The sequence below is a fragment of the Monodon monoceros genome, unplaced genomic scaffold (genome assembly GCF_005190385.1).
Source record: "Monodon monoceros isolate NGI ecotype Baffin Bay Population unplaced genomic scaffold, NGI_Narwhal_1 Super_Scaffold_12, whole genome shotgun sequence".
Taxonomy (NCBI): Eukaryota; Metazoa; Chordata; class Mammalia; order Artiodactyla; family Monodontidae; genus Monodon; species Monodon monoceros.
This window is the reverse complement of record NW_021703768.1, coordinates 101,637,150-101,659,255: the sequence shown is the minus strand read 5'-3', so window position 1 is coordinate 101,659,255 and position 22,106 is coordinate 101,637,150. Positions and strand designations below refer to the sequence as shown.

General features: G+C 41.0%; 1 protein-coding gene across 1 annotated transcript in view; it reads right to left on the bottom strand.

The window, feature by feature from the left end:
• Positions 1-22,106, bottom strand: part of SNX24 (sorting nexin 24) — a 162,853-nt gene that overhangs the window by 53,971 nt on the left and 86,776 nt on the right. Inside the window, exons 2-3 of the mRNA XM_029217846.1 lie at positions 21,848-21,931; positions 7,389-7,493 (exon numbers count right to left, since the gene is read on the bottom strand). Of these exons, the coding sequence (XP_029073679.1) occupies positions 7,389-7,493; positions 21,848-21,931 (189 nt within the window). The remainder of the gene's footprint in view (positions 1-7,388; positions 7,494-21,847; positions 21,932-22,106) is intronic.

Sequence of the window (22,106 nt, the reverse complement as noted above, 5' to 3'; positions counted from 1 at the left end):
TGCAGATGACATGATACTATACATAGAAAATCCTAAAGATGCTACCATGAAACTACTAGAACTAATCAATCAATGAATTTGGTAAGGTTGCAGGATACAAAATTAATGCATAGAATTCTGTGGCATTCCTATACACTAACAACAAAAATTCAGAAAGAGAAATTAAGGAACCAATCCCATTTACCATCGCAACAAAAATAATAAAATACTAGGAATAAACCTACCTAAGGAGGCGAAAGACTTATACTCAGGAAACTATAAAACACTGATGAAAGAAATCAAAGATGACATAAACAGATGGCGAAATATACCATGTTCTTGGATCGGAAGAATGATTATACTACCCAAAGCAATCTACAGATTCAATGCAATCCTTATCAAACTACCAACGGCATTCTTCACAGAATAAGAACAAAGAATTTTACAATTCGTATGGAAACACAAAAGACCCCGAAGAGCCAAAGCAACCTTGAGAAAGAAAAATTGAGCTGGAAGAATCCGGCTCCCTGACTTCAAACTATACTACAAAGCTACGGTAATCAAGACAGTATGGTACTGGTAGGAAAACAGAAATACAGATCAATGGTACAGGATAGAAAGCCCAGACATAAACCCATGCACATATGGTCACCTAATTTATGACAAATGAGGCAAGAACATATGATGGAGAAAACACAGCCTCTTCAATAAGTGGCGCTGGGAAAACTGGACAGCTACATATAAAAGAATGAAATTAGTACACTACCTAACAGCATACATAAAAATAAACTCCAAGTGGATTAAAGACCTAAATGTAAGACCAGACACTATAAAACACTTAGAGGAAATGATAGGAAAATACTCTTTGACATAAACCACAGCAAGATCTTTTTTGACCCACCTCTTACGAGTAATGAAAATAAAAACGAAAATAAACAAATGGGACCTAATGAAACTTAAAAGCTTTTGCACAGCAAAGGAAACCATAAGCAAGATGAAAAGACAACCCTCAGCATGGGCAAAAATATTTGCAAATGAAACAACGGACAAAGGATTAATCTCCAAAATACATAAACAGCTCATGGAGCTCAATATCAAAAAAACAAACAAACCAATTAAAAAATGGGCGGAAGACCTAAATAGACATTTCACCAAGGAAGACATACAGATGGCCAAGAGGCACATGAAAAAATGCTCAACATCACTCATTATTAGAGAAATGCAAGCCAAAACTACAATGGGGTATTATTACCTCACACGTATCAGAATGGCCATCATCAAAAAATCTAGAAACAATAAATTGTGGAAAGGGTGCAGTGAAAAGGGAACCCTCCTGCACTGTTGGTGGGAATGTAAATTGATACAACCACTGTGGATAACAGTATGGAGGTTCCTTAAAAACTAAAAATAGAACTACCATATGACCCAGCAATCCCACTACTGGGCATATACCTTGAGAAAACTGCAATTCAAAAAGACACATGCACCACAATGTTCATTGCAGCACTATTTACAATAGCCAGGACATGGAAGCAACCTAAATGTCCATCGACAGATAAATGGATAATGAAGATGTGGCACATATATACAATGGAATATTACCTAGCCATAAAAATAAACGAAATTGAGTTATTTGTAATGAGGTGGATGGACCTAGAGACTGTCATACAGAATGAAGTAAGTCAGAAAGAGAAAAACAAATACCATATGCTAACGCATATATATGGAATCTTAAAAAAAAAAGTGGTACTGATGAACCTAGTGGCAGGCCAGGAATAAAGACATAGATATAGAGAATCGACTTGAGGACACAGGGAGGGGGAAGGGCAAGCTGGGACGAAGTGAGAGAGTAACACTGACATATATACACTACCAAATGTAAAATAGATAGCTAGTGGGAAGCAGCCGCATAGCACAGGAAGATCAGCTCGGTGCTTTGTGACCACCTAGAGGGGTGGGATAGGGAGGATGGGAGGGAGGCTCAAGAGGGAGGGAATGTGGGGATGTATGTATGCATATGGCTGATTCACTTTGTTGTACAACAGAAACTAACACAGTATTGCAAAGCAATTATACTCCAATAAAGATCTATTAAAAAAAACCCCAAAACATGGATGTTTGAACTAAGCCCAACTATATCAATTATCATAAAAACATGTGGCAATTTTTAATATACCTTTCTTCTTATAGATTAAGCAGCCAAGTTACGATGTAAGAGATTTGCTTTAAAAACTTCATCTGATTTTATACAGTTCACTGTACTCAAGAATTCAAGAATACACATATTGCAAGCACACATGGTCAATTTTAACAGATGCTTCATGCACTACTGGAGAAGTTAAAAATACAATACTGTTTAATCCATTGCAGACTTCTGACCAAACGTAACATTATACTGCATAGTATAATTTAAATAACGAACGAGGGGCAGGCTAGTCAGGTCAATAGGGTCTTCTGAAGACAGCACTCTGCATCTACTGTCTAACAAAACAGCTTAACCCCAGCTGTGGCAATGTTTTCTTTGAATGAACCTTTTTTTAGGGATTAATATTAGCTTCGATTATCTTTAGTCATGAGTTGCTATGAGCTATTTCTGTTCAGCTCCCAAAACTCACTGTACATTTAATTATTTTTCACTCCTTTATGAAAAGGATGAAAACATAACTGTTTTTCCTAAGTTAGTGACATAAGATGTGGGTCTCTTTCTCAGAAAGATAAATTTCACATTATTTCAACAAAGAGCACAAGTGATGTACACAAAATTTCCGTGAAAAATCTTTGTCTAAAAATTATAAGAGCTTGCCATTTAAAGCTACTATTGAAGAATGGCAAGGGACCTGACCATTAAGCCAGCCTCAAATAAATAAATGAAGCCACAGCTAAACCTCAACCTTGCTGACCATTTGTTTTTCCTTTCTGTAAGATTGTGGGCTTCTTCTCTGATGTACTGAAATGTTGCCAGGTTATGTCTGGCCTCAGAGGGTTTCTTCATTCGTTGTGCTCTGTCCTTGTGGAAACTTGTCTGTGTAAAGTCCCATATCCTCCAGTTTGGGGAAATTTTCAAGTGTTTTTTCTTTTGATTATTCTCTTCCCTACTTTTGTATTTTCCCCTCTTCTTTCTCTCTGGGCCTCCAGAATGAAAGAGGACATTAGACTTGAATTGGTCCTCTGTGTCTCTTGTCTTCTGTTGCAACTTTTGTCTCTGTACTCTACGGAACAGTTTCCCAACTAGAGAGAGCAACTCCCGAATGTTTTCAACTGGAGAAAACAACTAATTCTAAGAATTCTCATGTGCCGTCCGATTGTTCCTTTTACATAGTATCCTAGTGTCATCTTTTGGATGTAATACCTTTGAGAAGCTCTCTAGATATATTAAATCAATTTGTAAGATATATGTTGTGTTCTGAATTATCTCCTTCCTGAAGAGTCAGTGCTTTCATTCATCTTGGTCTTTTTCTTCAATGCCTGGTGATCCCTGGTTATCAGATCTCACTGCAGAAAGCAGCTTCGGTGGGTTTCCTCTGCTAGTAGGTCAGTAGGAGTGCTCGTCACAGGCTTCCTTCTGAGTGTGGGAAAGACATGGTGGGCTTTTCCTTGAGGTAAGGGGATGGGGAGGAGGGTGTCAACTTGGGGGCCCTAATATCCACATCAGAAGCTTTAGCTTTCCTCAGCCATTCTGTTTAGTGTTTTGTTGTATTGTTTTATTTTCAAGAAAATAGTCTTACAAATTTTTTGGCGTGGTCATAAACATCAGTATGTATTCTGTACAGAATAAGTGGCCTGAGCACCCATCCCATGTGTACACCTTGAATGACCCAAGTGTGTTCAGTTTCACTGCTCACCTCGGCCTCGGCCTCACCTGCCAGCTCTAGGTCCAGAAGCTCCATCTCCAGCACAGCTGTGGGCGGGCCATCTCCCACACCCACCGCAGCTCTCATGGCTGAGCTTGGGCCCTGCTTTTTGCATCTATTCACATGCTCCCAGAACATTCCATCTTCCAGGAAACTGTTAAAATGTTTTCTTCCTTTGATGAGGCCCTCTTTTCCTTGCCCATCCACCACCTAACTGTTGGGGTTTATTCCTTTTTAAGTGTTTTCTTTTTAAATGACTTCTTTTTTTAAATAAATTTATTTATTTTATTTATTTTTGGCTGTGTCGGGTCTTTGTTGCTGTGCACAAGCTTTCTCTAGCTGTGGTGTGCGGAGGCTACTCTTCATTGCAGCACGCGGGCCCCTCACTGCGGTGGCTTCTCTTGTTGTGGAGCAGGGGTTCTAGGCACGCAGGCTTCAGTAGTTGTGACTCATGGGCTTAGTTGCTCCGCAGCATGTGGGATCCTCCCGGACCAGAGCTCAAACCCATGTCCCCTGCATTGGCTGGTGGATTCTTAACCACTGCACCACCAGGGAAGTCCCTCCTTTTTAAGTTTTTATACTTTTGTTTCAGTGGGGTCTCAGGAAAGGTGGAAAGTCACTTCAAACCAGGAGATAAAACTATTATATAAACCATGTCTGATGGTCAAATCAGTTTGGGAAAACCAAATTAATTTATTCTTAAGATTTTTGTTTCTATGCAGATGACTTACCACAGAAAACAGATGTATACTCACAATTTTCAAATATTCAAATCAAAGATTTAAAAAAAATCTATTGATCAAGGAAGTTGGGGATAGCCAATTAAATTGTGATGGTTTATGATTATATTTTCCTTTACTTTTATTATTATATCCTTAAGAAAAACTCTACCTCAAGGCTGAAAGTTTTCTCCTGATTTAAAAAATCTACAATGCATAACAAAAAGAGCCTATACTGGGAGTTAAGAAACTAAAATTCCAGTCCCATCTCTTTAACTAATATACTTAGGAAGTGAGGCAAATTTCTTAATTCCACTGGACTTGTTTCTCCAACTCTAAAATAAAAGAGCGATGTGGGCTAACTTAGGAAATGTGTGTTGAATCCATCTATGGTCTAGAGTGTACTAGCTGCTTCTTGAACAAAAGGAAGAGTTTTCTCTGGCCCTTCCAAGAGCTAATTGGCCTGTTTCATGGGTGGTAAACTGTGACCAGAGGGATGATCATGAACTTAATTGAAGGGCAGGAGACAAGCTGGACTAGATAAGGTCTAAGTTCCCTGTGAGCTTAAGATGCTATGGCTTGAGGGTATTAATACTTTCTTAGGTTTACGGGCCTGAACAGGGCCATCATATGTACCTCAAGCTGAGATGGATTCGCTGCACGATAGTGCCTGCTGAGAAGTGCTAGTGGCACTTAAACTCAGGGGTTCAGACTGGTGCTGAGGGTGAGTGGGATTCTAACTGGAGTTACAAAGGTGAGTAGAAGGAACAGTGATAACTGTCTTACTTCCAAAGAGACTTAAACACCAAATGCTATCAAGAAATGACACCTAAGCCAGGGTTTTCATTTCACTGGCGGTTGATCAAGCATCCACACTCATCTTTGTAACTTCCATTTGGCTCCCAGGGCATGCAAATAGAAACAGGGGGAAGAGGGGGAAGACAGAGAAGAGAAAAAGTGCCCTTGAACTCCTTCAGGACTTAACTGACAACAAACTGACTATTAAACGCACAAGAGCAAACGAGCCCTCTCAGTCCTTCAACCACATCTTTCAAGCTCTGTTTCTGAGAGTAGAAAATTCTAAGCTCAATTTGAGTGTCACTGTAAACTCCTCTCTATGCCAGATGATTTTAACCACATATTTATATCCAAAGTACAAACAACTTAAAATGTTTACACTGAGTAGCAATGGGAGTCATGTGTCAAATACAATGGTAGGAAAAAGAGCAAAGCTTTCTTCAGAACTAAAGCTTGAAGATATACAATATCTGTGGAAAATCTGGCTTACAAATTAGAATGCATTGTTTACCTATTCCATTTAATTATAGAGAACATGCATTTTTACCCTTTGCATACAACATCTAATGTCTCGTTTTTTGGTTTGGTTTTGCTCTGCAGTGCAGCCCGAGGCTCTGGAAGTCTCATAGTTCCATATACAGAGTCTCAAGGCACATGGTCACACAGTTTCCTGTCATTTGTGGCCTCCACTTCCTTTAATCTCTCACTGCCAGGGAGAGGCAGTGAAGGATCCATCCACCACGTCCCAAAGCAGAAGAACAAAGGCAGTGAAGAGAGCCCTCCTCTGTGGTTCAGAGGACCTCCACGTGTCAGCTTTCCTATTTGGATACTGTAAAGACCAAGAAAACTGCAGGGGACCAGGGATGGACTCTTGGCATCCTTCTACTGGGACAGAGTCCTGTGAACTGATCGCTTAGTACAAGCCTGTGGTGACACCTTCTCCTCAGCTTCTAGTTACTAGTCATTCAGGCAAAACCAACCAGAAAAGCTCTGTAGAGGACATAGCATATGGCTTCACACAGTCCACAGCTGCCCGCCCAAAGAAAATCCACCAAGGGTTAATGCTTAAGGGGGTGATGAAGATAGCAATGGATGAACACAACCATGGCTGCCGACTTCTTTGACGCAACATGTCTTAGATAGATCATCGCGGTAAACTCAGAACTCCGAGGTGATGTCCAGCTCTTCATTCTTTGAGAGCCAAGGTTCCCCACCCCTTCCCTCCTGGCCATGCTCACCTCAGGCAGTCTCATGCGTCAGCCCCTCAAGTGCACTCATGTGTCCTGGTGAACACAAGGCTCCCACAGCCCCCCAACCCTTCTCTCAGCACTTGCCTCACGCAGTACTCTTTGGATTAATGATGACTACACTGAATATTCACCTGAGGCCACTAGCCCTTTTTGTTTTAAAACTCAGAGAAGCTGACACCACCTCACGCTTTCCTTTTGCTTTTTCTGTCACTTGGCAGACAGACTGCTTTGTCTTATCTTACTTTAGGTAGTTCTGTTTGCTCCTCTTAGCTACAGAAAAGAGCATCCTCTGCATTCTTTTAAAAACATACATTTTAATTTTCAAAGAAGTTGGTACTTGAACAGAAGTAATTTTTATATACTCATTCTCAATTTGATTCCATAGGTGTACTAGCCAGGCCCACTGAAAATGCAGTTTCTCTCATTATCTCCCCAACACCCAACACCTAAAGGCTGGGAATGCTATGAAGAAGCAGCAAATCTTGGAGGGGAAAACAAAAAACAGAAAGTAATTTGTAGGGCTGAACAAAAACACGAACAGACCCCTCTGCATCGGTTTTTACTTTTATACTAATTTTTCACTTCCTGAATCCATATAACCAATTTTAAATAGAACTTAACTAAAGCTAAAAGAACCAACCAACAACATACTTATAATTTTAAACTTTCTTTTCACTCAGAATGTTTGGTTGCTTGATATATTCTGTATCTTACCCATAAGTTCTGAGAAAAAAATATTGAGATATATGACTCTTTAAGCTACATTAATTGAGGATCTAAACACATCTTACCTGTAAATACGTTTCCAAACCTTGTCGTCGTTGTTCCAAGACTTTTGGGACCCAGTTCCGAACATGTTTGGAAGGGATTTCTGGAGTTTTAATACATTTCTTAAGCTATAAAGACAGAAAAAAACATAGAAAATGTGTTTTAATTATAATGACATTATTTGAGGGAAAAGCCAATAAAAGGAAGTGAACCACTGCTATCTCCAATAAAAATATAGAGGAAAATATATATACACTGAAATTTCATCAAAAATTCTTTCTTTAGCTGTCCTAAATGTTCAGGTTTCAGGACAAGAGTTCTGTGTTTTGGTAGTTGTTGCTATTGTTATACATCATCTGGCATTTCAGATGGGAATTATTTTTCCTGAAGAATTAAGAGTTCAGTAAATGAACTATAAAGGAAGTACAGAAATTTATAATTTCCAAAAAAAATTAATACAACAAAATTTTAGTTGGAAGAAGTACTTTTCTTTTTATAAATTTATTTATTTTTGGCTGCATTGGGTCTTTTGTTGCTGGGCTTGGGCTTTCTCTTGTTGCAGCGAGTGGGGGCTACTCTCCTTTGTGGTGCCTGGGCTTCTCATTGCGGTGGCTTCCCTTGTTGCAGAGCACAGGCTCTAGGCGCGCAGGCTTCAGTAGTTGTGGCACGCAGGCTGTAGAGTGCAGGCTCAGTAGTTTTGTCACATGGGCTTAGTTGGGCATGTGGGATCTTCCCAGACCAGGGCTCGAACCCACGTCCCCTGCACTGGCAGGTGGATCCTCAACCACTGCGCCACCAGGGAAGCCCGAAGAAGTACTTTTCTGATGAAAAGTCTTTCTACATATTTTTCACATAAAAAAGGAAGACAGAATGCAATTGTTTATAACCATCATCCCTGGAAATGCCATATGAACTAGACCATATCATATGGAGAGTTTCTTAAAAGTTCTATTAAAAAAAAGTTCTATTAAAAAAAGTTCTAAAAAGAAAAGACTGATCCTTCCAAAATTCCTAAGCATTAGGTCTAAATTTTGTTCATGAAAACTGAGTGACGGTTCTCAGCTAAGCCTTTCTGGGCAGCAGTCTTAAGGGACTATATAGATAAAGGAAAATTCTATCGGATGTTGAGTTAGAGCTGCCTGTCACAGGTGCATCCTACCACATCCGCATCCTAAATACGTGAATATTACCTTACAGGGCCAAGTACTTTATATATCTGATTAAATTAAGTGTCTTACAATGGAGAGATTACCCTAGATTATCCAGGTGGGCTCAATGTAATCGTAAGGATCCTGATTTATCGGGAGGGAAGCACGAGGACCAGGGTCAGGGAGAGACTGGAAGATGCTACATGACTGGCTTAGGTGATGGAGGAAGGGTCATGACCACCGCTGACCTATGGAAGCCAGAAAAGGGAAAGGAATGAATTGTCTCCTCTAGCCCATTGATACCTTAACTTTAGCCCAGTGAAACTCAATTTGGATTTCCGACCTTGAGAGGTATAAGATAATAAATTTCTGTTGTTTTAAGCCACTAAGTTTATGCTAACTTGTTACAGTGGCAACACAGACAAAGCTAACACACTGCCTCTAAAATGGAAAGACTTAATGCTCTGAGTAAAAAGTTGGAAAATTTAACTGAGACTGCTCCTTTACTACACATGCAAAGAAATGGCATTATGACCTCTAAGAAAATGCACACAGCTAAACCCCAGCACCTGAAAAAGGGGTTTTTGTGCATTTCAAAGATGAGCACTTGTCTCAAGACGTTAGGCTGAGCCCATGCTTGCCTTCTCCCTCCATACCCGAAGCGCCACTAACAGAACACTGTGAAAGTATTAGCTGCAAGCCCAAATCTATCCTCCTTGTCTTCCTCACCAAACTCCTAAATTATTGGAAACAATACTGCATTCAGCTAAATTCAGCTTAAAAAGCTAAATTTCCCACAACCCCTTGCAGAGAGTGGGGGTCAAAGGTAATCAGAAATCACTGAGAAAAGTGTTCCATAAAATCTCTTTTAAAGTGGAACAGACTCAGCTAGCTGGTACCTTCTATACTACTCCCCTTTCACCCCTTCCTGCCTAGAATGCGACTATGATGGCTGGAGCTGCTGTGACCGTTTGCCACCATGAGGAAACTCTTAGGATGGAAGACAGGTGTCCAGATGAGCAAGCAGAAAAAAGGACTTGGTGCCTGCACACTGCCTGGAGCTGCCACAACACCCCAGACTGCCCACCTCCAGACTTGCTTTCTAAGAGGAAAAAAATAGCCCTCCTGCCTCTTTTTTTAAGGTTACTGGTATTTGGACTTCCTGTTTCATATACCTAAATTCAGTCCTGGTAGATATTAGAAAAAGAAAAAGGCCAAAGGGAATAGGCCCCAGAACAACACAGAGAACAGGGCAGGGAGGAAGGGGCAATCACCAAGCAAGAGATTAACAGCTTTCTAAAAAGACGGAAAGCAGAAGCATGATCTAAAGAAAACACTGGAGCAGAGGAAGCCCCAGCCCAGACCTCCTCAGGAAGGGACTACAGAGGGTCTGGACATCAATCTTCTCAGCAGCCTGAGAGGCTCTGTGCTCAGGACTGGCATAAGAGGAGGAGGGAATGGGAAGAGGGATCAGTCTATGCCCCAGCCTGTGCCAAAGACCACAGAGATGACTAGCAGCCCAGTGTCATCCCTAAGGATGCACACCCTCCCCCAGTAAAAAAGGGTCAGTGTTCCTAAAGAAACTGAATGAAGCGTTTGGGTTGAAGAAGGGTATTTGCCATTCTAGTCATTCTGGTTTTCATGGGGTCCCCAGCCTAATATCTGCCTCTCTACCCTCATTCTCTATAATGAAGCCCTTAAATTAACACACTCTACAGATACCAGACTTACGTACCCAAAGCAGAGGAACCAGTGACAAATACCCAGAATAACTGGATGGGCAATCAAAGATCACTTTCATAGGAAAGCCAGCACTATGAAAGAGAAAGGACAAGAAAAACAAATGGAACTACTAATCCCAAAGGAGACAGAGAAATCAAATAACAGATCTTTAATATCCGCAGGGAGATTTGAGAAGATAGTGCTTCTATAAAACAAGAACAGGTTTTTAAAAAACCCAAGAACAGGTTGCTATGAAAAAGAAACCATCAGAGAAGAAGAAAGAGATGACAGAAATTAAAAAAACATGACAGAGAAATAAGTTAAAAGAGGTAGAATATAAAATGATGGAAGTCTCTCAAAGTGTAGAATAAACAAAATGAGAGAAAGGGTAGGTGAAAAGATAAAACGCATATCGGATTAATCTAGGAGATTTAATATGAAAGTAATAAGCCTTTCATAAAGAAGACATTTTCAAAGAAAAGCAATTTTTATAGGACCTAATATATGTCTTCAGATTAAGGACCTATTGAGTACCAGCATCATGTATAAAAAAGGATCCACATTTACTGACATTTATCAGTTGAGATTCAGAATATTGAGGACAGAGAGAAGACAGAGGGAAAAACATTAGTTGGCAAACAAAGGAAGCAGAACTGTATTGGCAACTGACTTGTCACCAGCAACAATGGATGCTAGAAGATCAATGCTCCAAAGATCCAATTTGACATGGATTTTTATAACCAGAATCTCATCAATTAAGTGTGAGAGAAAGTTTACCTCCCATGCCTTCTTTTACCCAAATTTGAGCATGTAATTCCAGAAAACTGAGAAATTAAACCAAGGAAGAGGAAAAATAGGATCAGGACTCATAGCTCTACCCCATCAGCATGGGGAAGGGAAACCCAAGGGCAGCTGAGCACAGCAGGCCTAGAGAACTATCAGTCTAGGTTAAAACAAAAACCTCCAGGAAGAAGGTGGATTCCATGTAGCAGAGAGTATGGAGAAGATGGATAAATTTAGGATTTGTTAAAGTACATTATTCTTTTGTCTATCAGAAAAAATAAGTTCTAGGGTAAACAAAGAGCCCCTGAGGAAGGTCATGGAACAGAAGACACCAAGCTCCTCCTATGTGTTAGGGACACTCCTGCCTTCATAGGGCTTGCATACCAGGAAATGGACAAAAAAACAATAAACATGTTAATCAAACAGGGTGAGGGCAGAGAGTAACAGACGGGGGTGTGCGCTGGGGGGCAGCTGGGGAAATGACTGTGTGAGGTGAGAATGTCTCAGGAACCACCTGAATCACGCTGGGAGGGAGCCAGGGTTAGGAGCTGGAGAAGGGCCACTGCAGCAGAGGCAGCAATGGAAAGGGAGGGCCGAGCCTGGTGTTCCAAACTCAGCAAGGAGGAGACGGTTCAGAGAGGTGCAGCATCAGACACTGTAGGGCCTTGCAGGCCGCAGAGGGAATTTGCTTATCATTTTACATGGGAAGCAAATTGAATGTCTTAAGCAAGGGAATGATCTGATAAAATTTTTATTTTAAAGAGCTCGTGCTAGATTCTATGAACAAGATGGACTGTAAGGGGGTGGAATCAAAGCAGGGAGACCAGTCAGCAGCTCCTGTAGGAGTCCAGGCAAAAGACGACTGTGACGTGGACTGTGGTCGTGGCAGTGGAGGTGGGGAGAAGCAGAAGGCTGCAGAGTAGGTGAAAAGTGGAGGTGATAGAATGACCCCAAGACTTTGACTGTTTCAGGTCTTTGACCTCAGCTGGCAGCGCCCTGATTATGAAAGGTGGTAGAATGCCAGGTTTAGACTAGGTGGCAGAGAACATTATTTATCCCCCCAAATCCACCGTCCCTCTCTTCTGTAGAAAAGAACTCCTAATTTTGAGCTAAGTACATGACTGCCCAGAATAAAGAACACATCTCCCGATCTCCCTGGAAGCTATGTGTGGCCGTATGACTGAATTCTGGACAAAGGCAAGTAAACAGACATGTCTGTGCAACTTTCAGGAAGTGTTCTTAAAGGGAAGGACTGTTCCTTCTTTCCTTTCCTCCTTCCTGCCGGCTGACTTGCCCATGTAACGGCTAGACCTGGAGCAGTCACCTTCCACCATGAGATGGAAGCCTTGTGTTGAGAAGAGGGAAACCACAAGAGGAAAGCCTGGATCCCTGAGGCCCATGAAACTGCCACACCGGCCTTAGATATTTATGTGAGAGAGAAATAAAGGTGTATCTCACTGTTAAGGTCACCATTATTTTAGTTCTAGCGTCACCTGCAGCAAAATCGAATACCACAGTGGGGATATGGCTGATACTGCAAGCTGCCTGTCCAATATTCACTCCCTTCTTCTTCTTGTAAAATAAAACAAAACAAAACAAGCAAAAAATCACCAGTGTCATTCAGAGGGCCAAAATGCTAAGCAAAAAAATATTGATTTCCCAGGTTCCTTTATAATATGACAGAGTTGTTAATGATATGCAGTTTAAGTCCACTGGGTTGCGCTCCTGTTTTCCTGAAAAAGAGAAACTGGCTCTTCTTTCTGCCAGAAATGAGGAAACAATGCCTGGAGGGACAGCAGCTATGTTGTAACCAGAGGGTGAAAGTCACATGCTAAAGTAAAGATGGTGAAGTGGAAAGATAAAAGGAGCCTGGAACACAGATATTACAGAATCGATACATCAACCTGGACTGCCTGCTTTTAGTTTTCTTGTAATGTGATTATTAGTTTTATTTTTTATTTTTTGCGGTACGCGGGCCTCTCACTTGTTGTGGCCTCTCCTGTTGTGGAACACAGGCTCCGGACGCACAGACTCAGCGGCCATGGCTCACGGGCCCAGCCACTCCACGGCACGTGGGATCTTCCCGGACCGGGGCACGAACCCGTGTCCCCTGCATCAGCAGGCGGACTCTCAACCACTGCGCCACCAGGGAAGCCGCAATGTGAGAATTATTAATCTCTCACTTGTTTAAGGGACCTAGTCAAGTTTCTATTATATCCAACCAAAGATAATCCTGACACAGAGGAATCAATTGTTCCGTTTTGGTGATTTCAAGTCAGAGATGCCCAACAGGCAACCAAGTGGAGATAATTTGCAGGCAATTGTATATGAGTCTGTAAACTGGGAGTGAGAATATCTAAGTGGTATTGAGAGCCACGGAACTAGAGGCCACGACATTGGGAGTTCGGTACAGATGGAGGAAAAGGTCTGTGAGGGGCATAATCCTGAGAAGCTCTCAAGATGCTGCCTCGTGGTGCACATGCCTATAAAATTCCTTCCCTTGGGTCTGGATAGGACCTGTGAATGTGGTGAGATAGTCACTCCTTTGATTGGGTTACATTACACAACGAGACAGGCAATCCCTTGATCAGGTCCCACTTTATGAAACCCAGTCCCAGCAGACTGCTGGCTTTGAAGAAGTAGGCTGTGTGTTATGACAAAGCCACATGGCTAGGACCTGAGGGTGGCCTCGAGGAGGGGAGAACCACCTCTGGCTGACCGTCACCAAGAAAACAGTGGACCTCAGTCCTATGACTGCAAGGAACTGAATTCTACCCAAATGAGGACATGACAACGTGAAGAGGACCCCGAGCCTCAGATGAGATCACAGTCTTGGCAACACCTGACTTCAGCCCGATGAGACTCTGAGCAGAGAAGCCAGCTAACCTGTGCCCTGACTCCTGACCCGCGGGGACACTGAGGTAACACATTTGTGTGGTTAAAGCTGCCACATTTGTGGCAATCTGTTACCCTGCAGGAGAAAACTAATACAAAGTCCACGGCCTGAGACATCCAACTCTGAGGGGCAGGGAAGAGAGGCAGGGCAAACAGTGAGGAGGCGGTGAAATGGTAAGTTGAGTCAGAGAAGTGTTTCTAGAAGGGGCATGATCAGACTGTGCAGAGCGATCCTGCAAAGTCAAAGACACTGTGTAAAGAAGAGCGGGAAGCGGGAAGGCAGAGCCTCCTCTTCCCAGGAATTATACTGAGAGAGGAGAGCAAGGGGGTGAACTTGGGAGGGAAGCATGGGGTCAAAGGTGAGTTCTATTTCGTTCAATGGGAAATACTATAATATATTAATTTATTGATGAGACTGATTCAGTATTGGGGGAGGGGAGAGAGAGAGAGAGAGAGGAGTAATTTATGATTATCTGTAAGGGAATAAATACATATCTCATCTCCACACTATTTGAGGTATTTCTCAAACAAGAACAAAGCCAGAAAATGCTAATTACTTGGAGGTAAAAAGCTTATTAAGTTTCACTTTAAACAAAAAGAAACTTCTTTAACACTACTGAACCACAACATTTCTTACATTTCAGAATAGAAAACCAACTCCATTATCTGTCCTTCTCTCCTTCTTATAAAAAATCTTGACGATATAGTACTGAAAAGATTTTTCCTTTTTATTTATGTCAGGAGTACTGAGGAAGCCGATCATCATAGCTGCTGGGCTCGGTGACAGCGTTTGTAGGTGAGTAATGAAGGGCTCTAGATGAGGAGAGACAAACCCAAGACAGTATGTGTCCAGGAGGGCTCAGCTGCTTACAAGATAAATACCCCTCTGCCACTCCATTCCATGATTAACTGCGTCCAGGCTGCATCCAGCCAAACGGCCTTTCTGATCCCCACAGATAGTGACCAGATTCCACGATACCACAAACACAATCCCCTCTGCCTGGCATGACCACTCCCTTCCCTTCTCATAACTGTTAGAGGAGCTGACACAGAACTTACTCCGTAAAGACCTGCTGCATATATGTTGGTGATAGCAACCATTTTCCACCGAAAGGAACAGAAATACTTTTCCCAAGCACGTGAATAAAAAGATGAAAAAGGGCAAAAAGGTTAAGGAAAGACGTGGGGGACACTTGTGGGAGCATTCAATCTTTTATTCCATGTTGTCACCCTACCTCCTCAGGGTTCCCTTTAGAGACACTTCACGAGGTGCTGTACCCCTGGTTTAGCCCCATATGGCAGTTTTTTGGTTTTTCTGCAATGTGGACTTCGTTAAATTAAATATGAGAATGCAATAGTCTACTCAAGCCAAAAGTAGGCAGTCACAAGAACTCATTCATTTAGGAATGAACCAGCACCATATTTCCCTGAAGCTTTTGTGAATAAAAGGCTGGGCTGGAACTGACAGCTGGGAAGGCAATGCAGACTGCCATGCAGGGAAGGCTTTCCTCTCCACACCGGGGACTGGGGCCTCGGGATGGAAGCTGCTTTCCAGGACCCCCACTGACGGTGCAAGTTACCTGGCTGTAGCGGGGCGCAGCCTGTGGTGCAGGGCAGGGGGTCACAGAGAAAGCTCTTACCCTGTCACAGCCTGGGCCTGAGCCGTGAGGAGAGCACCCTATAACTTTATTTTTTTTTTTGAAGATACCCTGCTGAGAGCGACCAGAGAAGAACAGGGTGGGGGTCTGTTCTGGTTTCAGTATGGTGGTGGTGTTTTCCCACCCTGTACTGGCAGAGGTACGAAACAGGGGCAAGTGTAACCTGGGGTTAGACTCACAGTGAACTAAACTCCCACAGTAGAAACTGTTCTTGCTGACCAAAGCACTCCTCCAGCAATTCATAAAAATGCATAATATTCTCCAAATATCCCATTTGCCAAATACTTATTTAACGCCTAATAAGTGCCCAACACTAACAGACAGTGAGGAAGGTACAAAAAATAAGACATGGTCCCTACTTTATTTATTTCCTTCTAGTTTTATTGAGATATAAGTGGCATACAGCACTGCATAAGTTTAAGGTGTACAGCATAACGATTTTACTTACATACATCATGAAACGATTGCCACAGTAAGTTTAGTGAATATCCATTGTCTCATCTATAGATACAAAATTAAAGAAAAAGAAAAAAATCTTTTTCCTTGTGATGAGAACTCTTAGGATTTACTCTCTTAACTTTCATGTATAATGTACGGCAGTATTGATTATATTTATCATGTTGTACACTACATCCCTAGTACTTATTTATCTTATAACTGTAAGTTTGTGCCTTTTAACTGCCTTTATTCAATTCCACCTCCCTCTACCCCCCCCCCGACTCTGGTAACCACAAATTTGATCTCTTTTTCTATGAGTTTGTTTGTTTTTCAAGTGTGATTGACCTACAACACCATGTTAGTTCCTGGCAGTGACTTGATATTTCTATACAATACAAAATGATCACCAGGATAAGTCTAGTTAAGGACATCGTCCCTAGTTTTTTAAAATATATCTTCTAGTTAGACAAAGCTTAGGGATACTGAGTTTTAATTATCTCAGACGTTTTAAATTTAAGTAGAAACCTCCTAAATGGAAAAGGAGTTCCAAGAACAAAGAGATGAAGGAATAAAAGAAATTCACCTGAAAGAAGAACCTGAAACGTTTTACTTTTGTTTGAATAGATGAGAACACAGAGGGAAGGACATTCAGCATGGCAAAGACAGAGAGGCAGTGATTTTCATATACTGGGGTGACAGGGAAGACTGGCTTGGCTGCCACTAACTTTTTCTTGGGAGAAGCAGTGAGAAACTAAGGCTGGCCAGTAAAGGGGTTTGTGGTAGACAAAATCATGGTCCTCCCAAATATGTCAACGTCGTCATCCTTGGAACCTGTGAACGCATTGCCTTACAGGTGTGATTAAATCAAGTATCTTGAGATGGGAAGATTATCCTGGATTATCCAGGTAGGCCCGATGTAATCTCAAGGGGGAGGCAGAGGTGACCAAGTCAGAGAGAGGAGATGTGATGACAGGAGATGTGACGATGGAAATAGAAGTTGGAGTGATGTGGTTGCTGGCTCTGAAGACAAAAGAAGGTGATGAGCCAAGAAAGGTGGCAGCCTCTAGAGGCTGGAAAAGGCAAGGAAACTGATTCTCTCCTAAAGCCCCCCAGAAGGAACATAGTCCTGCCGACACATTTAGAGTAAGATTACAAATGTGTGTTGTCTTAAGCCACTAAGTCTGTGATGATTTGTTACAACAGTAATAGAAAACTAATGCACAGTTTAAGACTATTGGTCTCAAAAGTCAATGTCCATGATTTGGTAGATAATACAGACACATTTCAAGGTTTTTGACCAATAAAATGAAGATGAACATAGTGCTCTAGGAAAATTGCCTGCAGTGGAGGATGAATAAGAAGACAAGGATGAGAAACAGTTAAAGAAATACTTACATAAAGTAGCAAGACTCTGGACTGAGATGGTAGGAGTACAAAATGAAAAATTAAATGGTGCTTATTACAGAAGTTTGGAAGAATGAATCAACAGGGCTTGCTGACACCCTGGAAGTGAAAGATAAGAGAAAGGTAGGAAAGACTTCCAAGGTCTCACACCTTGTGGCTTCAGTGTGTGATGCAGGGGGAGGTAGGGAGGGTTGTGTCTAAGAGATGCCTTTAAAAATATAACGACACAAATAGGAATTCTCAAACTTCACCAGGCATTAAGATCACCTGGGATGCTGATTTAACAGGCAGATTACTGGGCTCTATCACAAAGATTCTGATTCAGCATGCCTGGTGGTGCCCAGGAATCTGCAATTTAATAAATACTGTTCGGCTTCAGGTCACCCAAAGTTCACACTTCAAAAAGTACCAATCTAGAAAAACTAAAAGAAAGTGAAATCGAATACTTCCAGAGCTCTGGAAGAAAAACTAATCTTACACATAGTCTGAAAGGGTGAAACTGACATATTAGAGACCATAAAAAGGTAAAACTCTTGCAAATTAAAATAAGTATCACAGCCAAAATTAAAAAGTCCATAATGGTGAAAAACAGCTTCATCAAGCAGCTAGTATTTTATTAATAGGCCATGCAAACTAATGATCAAAAACAGAGACCCTAGCAGAAAAATGGGACAGCACATAAAGAGAATTCCAAATAGAGGGGCTACAATCATAAGCTTAAGAAATATCAATTAAAACGGCAAAAAGGCAACATATATCGCTTGCTAAATACATATCATTTGGGGGGGGGTAATATGCAAAGCTGGTGAGATACTTTCATGCTTGCTGGTTGCATTACAAATCTGCTATAACCATTTTGGAAAAAAGTAATTTGGTAATATATAACTGGAGCTGTAAAAATATCTATACTCTTTAATAGAGAATGCTTCTTTTGTAATCTAGCTTACAGGAAACAGTCTTGAAAATGGAAAAAAAAAAGTTATATGTAATGAAGGCTATCAATCATTAGAAGTTGACCATGCAATGCACACGATTTCGTTTAGTCTGGAAAACAGTCTTGTGAAGTTAGCACATTCACTGTTCCCATATTAAAACGGGGGAACTGGAGGCACGGAAAGATCACTCAACTTGCTCCACGGACTTGAGGTAAAGGCAGGCTCAGGAACATTCTGCTGCCAGAGCTTCCACACTTAACTTCGACACCATAATTATCACTATGAAGGAATCCCACTAGCACAGCGGCATTTGTTCCATTACAAAATGCAAGAGGGCTTCCCTGGCGGCGCAGTGGTTGAGAGTCCGCCTGCCGATGCAGGGGACACGGGTTCGTGCCCCGGTCCGGGAAGATCCCACGTGCCGCGGAGCGGCTAGGCCCGTGAGCCATGGCTGCTGAGCCTGCGCGTCCGGAGCCTGTGCTCCGCAACGGGAGAGGCCACAACAGTGAGAGGCCCACATAACGCAAAAAAAAAAAAAGAAATATATGTTGGTAACAAGGAGTTATTTCTCCTGTCCCCAAACTTCCTGCAAGATTTAGCTTTATAATCTAAAAAACTAAACTTACTTGAGGGGACGAAAATAAAGCATATAAGAAAAAAAAAAACTCTTGAATTTTTCCAAAAATTAGAACGGAATCCTAAGAAAAGTGTAGAGGATGAGAATATTGTTTTCATTCTTTAATGTCAAAAATTATAAAAGTTTGGGAGAAGTAGTAATCATTAAGAACTTCAAACAACCAGATGAACTGTCAAATTGGTAATGGTTTTAGTTTCTGCCTCAAAATGAGCCTGACAACAAGCCAGGAGGCATTTTTGTGTGTTTGTGGTATATGGAGATGAGCCATGCAACTACTATTCTAAAGGTACAAAGCACTTATTAATAGTTCCTATATGATTTTAGAATTAACTTGGGGACATTGACTAAAAACTTTAACAAGTGTAATGTAAAGTGTAAGGGAAATCAGGACACTGACAACAGAGCAAATGGCATCCACTGCAGAAATAACTGAATATTCAAAAAAATTAAACAGGAGTAGATCTAACTTGAATTTAAAGGGAAGGTATTTCATGTAAAAACAGAACATTCAAAGCACATCACAAAATTCAAATAGGTAAACTAGGGTACCAAAATTCTAATAAAAGGATAAAGTTGTACATGGTGGCAGCAGTAATCACCAAAGCTTGTATATTCTGATTAATTTTTTTGCCCGTTTCAATCCTCCTTAACACACAACTTTACAGTCAAGATTACAGATTTATGTTTATTTTTACACCCTTCCATTATTTGTACTTAATTGTCTTTTAAAATAAGTTACCTTTTCATCAAATCTAATACAGTTATCAAATGGGACAAATAAAGGAGACTTCTAGCAGCCCCTTTCTGCTCTATAACACACAAGATTTAGTGTCTGCCAACTAAAACTCTGCCCCACAATGTTATTTTTTTCTCTATGTCCCTGTAAGGATGTTTTAATGAGGCTGCCAAAAACATGCAAAATTGAGAGGTCTGAGAATTTCTACTCTCTTAATTCTAATAGACTTGATGATATAATTTTAAGAATAGCTAAAATTATTAACAGAATTGCAGAAGTTGAGAGAAGAGTCCTAGAAAATCTAGAAATCTTTTTTGACTGTGAGAATCTAAGAACTGCCTGTAATCACTGGGGAAAGGGTCCTCTTCTGCAGAAGAAAATAAATCGTATTAGAAAAGAGAGCAGAGTGAGTCACCCTCCACTCGTAAGAAGCATGGGCAGCCTCTTGCTCAGGGCGGGCCTAATTGGCAGTCACCCAGCTGTGCCTCGTGTGGAGTTGGTCCCCAAGTATCTGGTGGGGACAGCTGGGCTGTGTCGGGGTAATGGAGACCTGGCAGGTTAGGAAGGAGGCTTGCATGTGACAGGCTGCCTGGTCCAGACTCTGGAATCAGAGGCTGGGGAAGGAAGGAGTTCTGGTTTTAATCCCATTGTACAGACTTATTTCATGAGGTACCCAGCAGAAATCTCTCTAGAATGTGTTTCCTCGATAAACAAGTGAACAAAGCCAAAAATTCTTGAGAAGGACGCGAGACCCAGACTCCATGTTTGTTTCTCTTTGAGGCCCTGGGTTGAGGGGTAGGGCTTTTGTAAAGTCAGCTGGCAACACCCAGCCTAAATCTGTATTTCACCTGTGTTGCTTCTTTTGGAAGTAAACCTGGATGTAACACAATTTTAACTGGAAAATTCAAGGTAAATTATCCCTTGCCATCCTAATGGAAAAGTGTACAGATAACTGACAGCTCCTCTTCAAAAGAAAACAGAGGGATAGAGGCTCACTCACTTCTCAATATAACCTGTGAAAGTTTTTACTCAATACTCTATTCTCCTGACTACCAAAAAGTAAGAAATTTTAATTTTAGCTACAGAGCTTTTAATACAGAGTAAGCACACTATCACATCATTTATGCACTGACATTTTCCAGAAAATTTAAGCGGTCCTTAAGGAAGTTAAAAGAATAGATTCTTTCTGAACATACTTACTCAGTATCTTTCCACTAACTTCTTACCTAACAAAGTAACAAAAGTGAAGAAACTGAACTGTGCCATACATTTTATATATGTGTGTGTATAAATATATATATTCATATATAGGAAGTATATATATATATATATATATATATACACACACAGATATGAATATATATGTATACAAATGAAAAAATGGTAAAACTGCATTAACTCATATGTGGTGATTTTCTAGGCAATTTCATGAGGTATTTCTAGTTATTAAGGTAATTTCGTCACCTCAATACTAATTTATAACCTTCAAAACATTAAATTTTGGTAGAAAATAAAAATTATTCCCTCTTCTATTCTTTACTGACCATGTCTCCCCAAACTCAGCTATTCCTTTTGCCTTCTTGTTTCTTTTATCAGAGGCTTTTAATGAAAGGGATCTGAGGACTGAAACACCAGTCTTGTAGAGCGGCCTTTATAATTCAAAAGAAGCTATGATCCCCCTTTACACGATCCCCAAACAGTCCTTGAATACATGTGACGTGTATATTTTTTTCCATGTATATGTAAGTATAAGTTGATTTTAATAGATTTCTTCCTGTAAAATGATCATTTTTTTTTTCCTTTGTGTAAAACACATTAAGTGTATTTTATGGATAAAATAGGGTCTGGGTCTTATTCTTTCTGAACCTACAATACCCAGCACAGTATAATATAAACAGCTTGCTGTCACACACCTATTTATGCAAAAGATCTTAACAGAAAACCCACCTACTCAGAAAGCACACCTTGAAAGGACGGAACAGTTTATTTTAAAAGGAAATTTACTTCGTGATAAAAGAAGTCAACCTGTTCCAAGAACTATTAAAGCTCTCAGGAACCACAGAAAGTAGGCTTCGTGTTGCACCATCTGCCTTATAGAGAAAAGGGTGTGGGGGGGGTGAAGTTACCTTTTTGTGCAGGGCATGAAATTCGCTGTACCTTTTTTCAACAAAATGTTTTCTTCCATTCATTAGCACTTCTATCTTAAACACCTAAGAAAAAAATAAAAAAGATTAATTCCACCAGTTCCAAACCCTCAATTGTCTGATGTGGTAAGTTTGTGACCATGATATATTTCATCCCTTTAATTACAGTAGCTGATCTCCCCAAACCCAGAAGGCTCAGGAGACCCTGGCCCAACAGCACTGATTAATGAGCCCTGGAGCC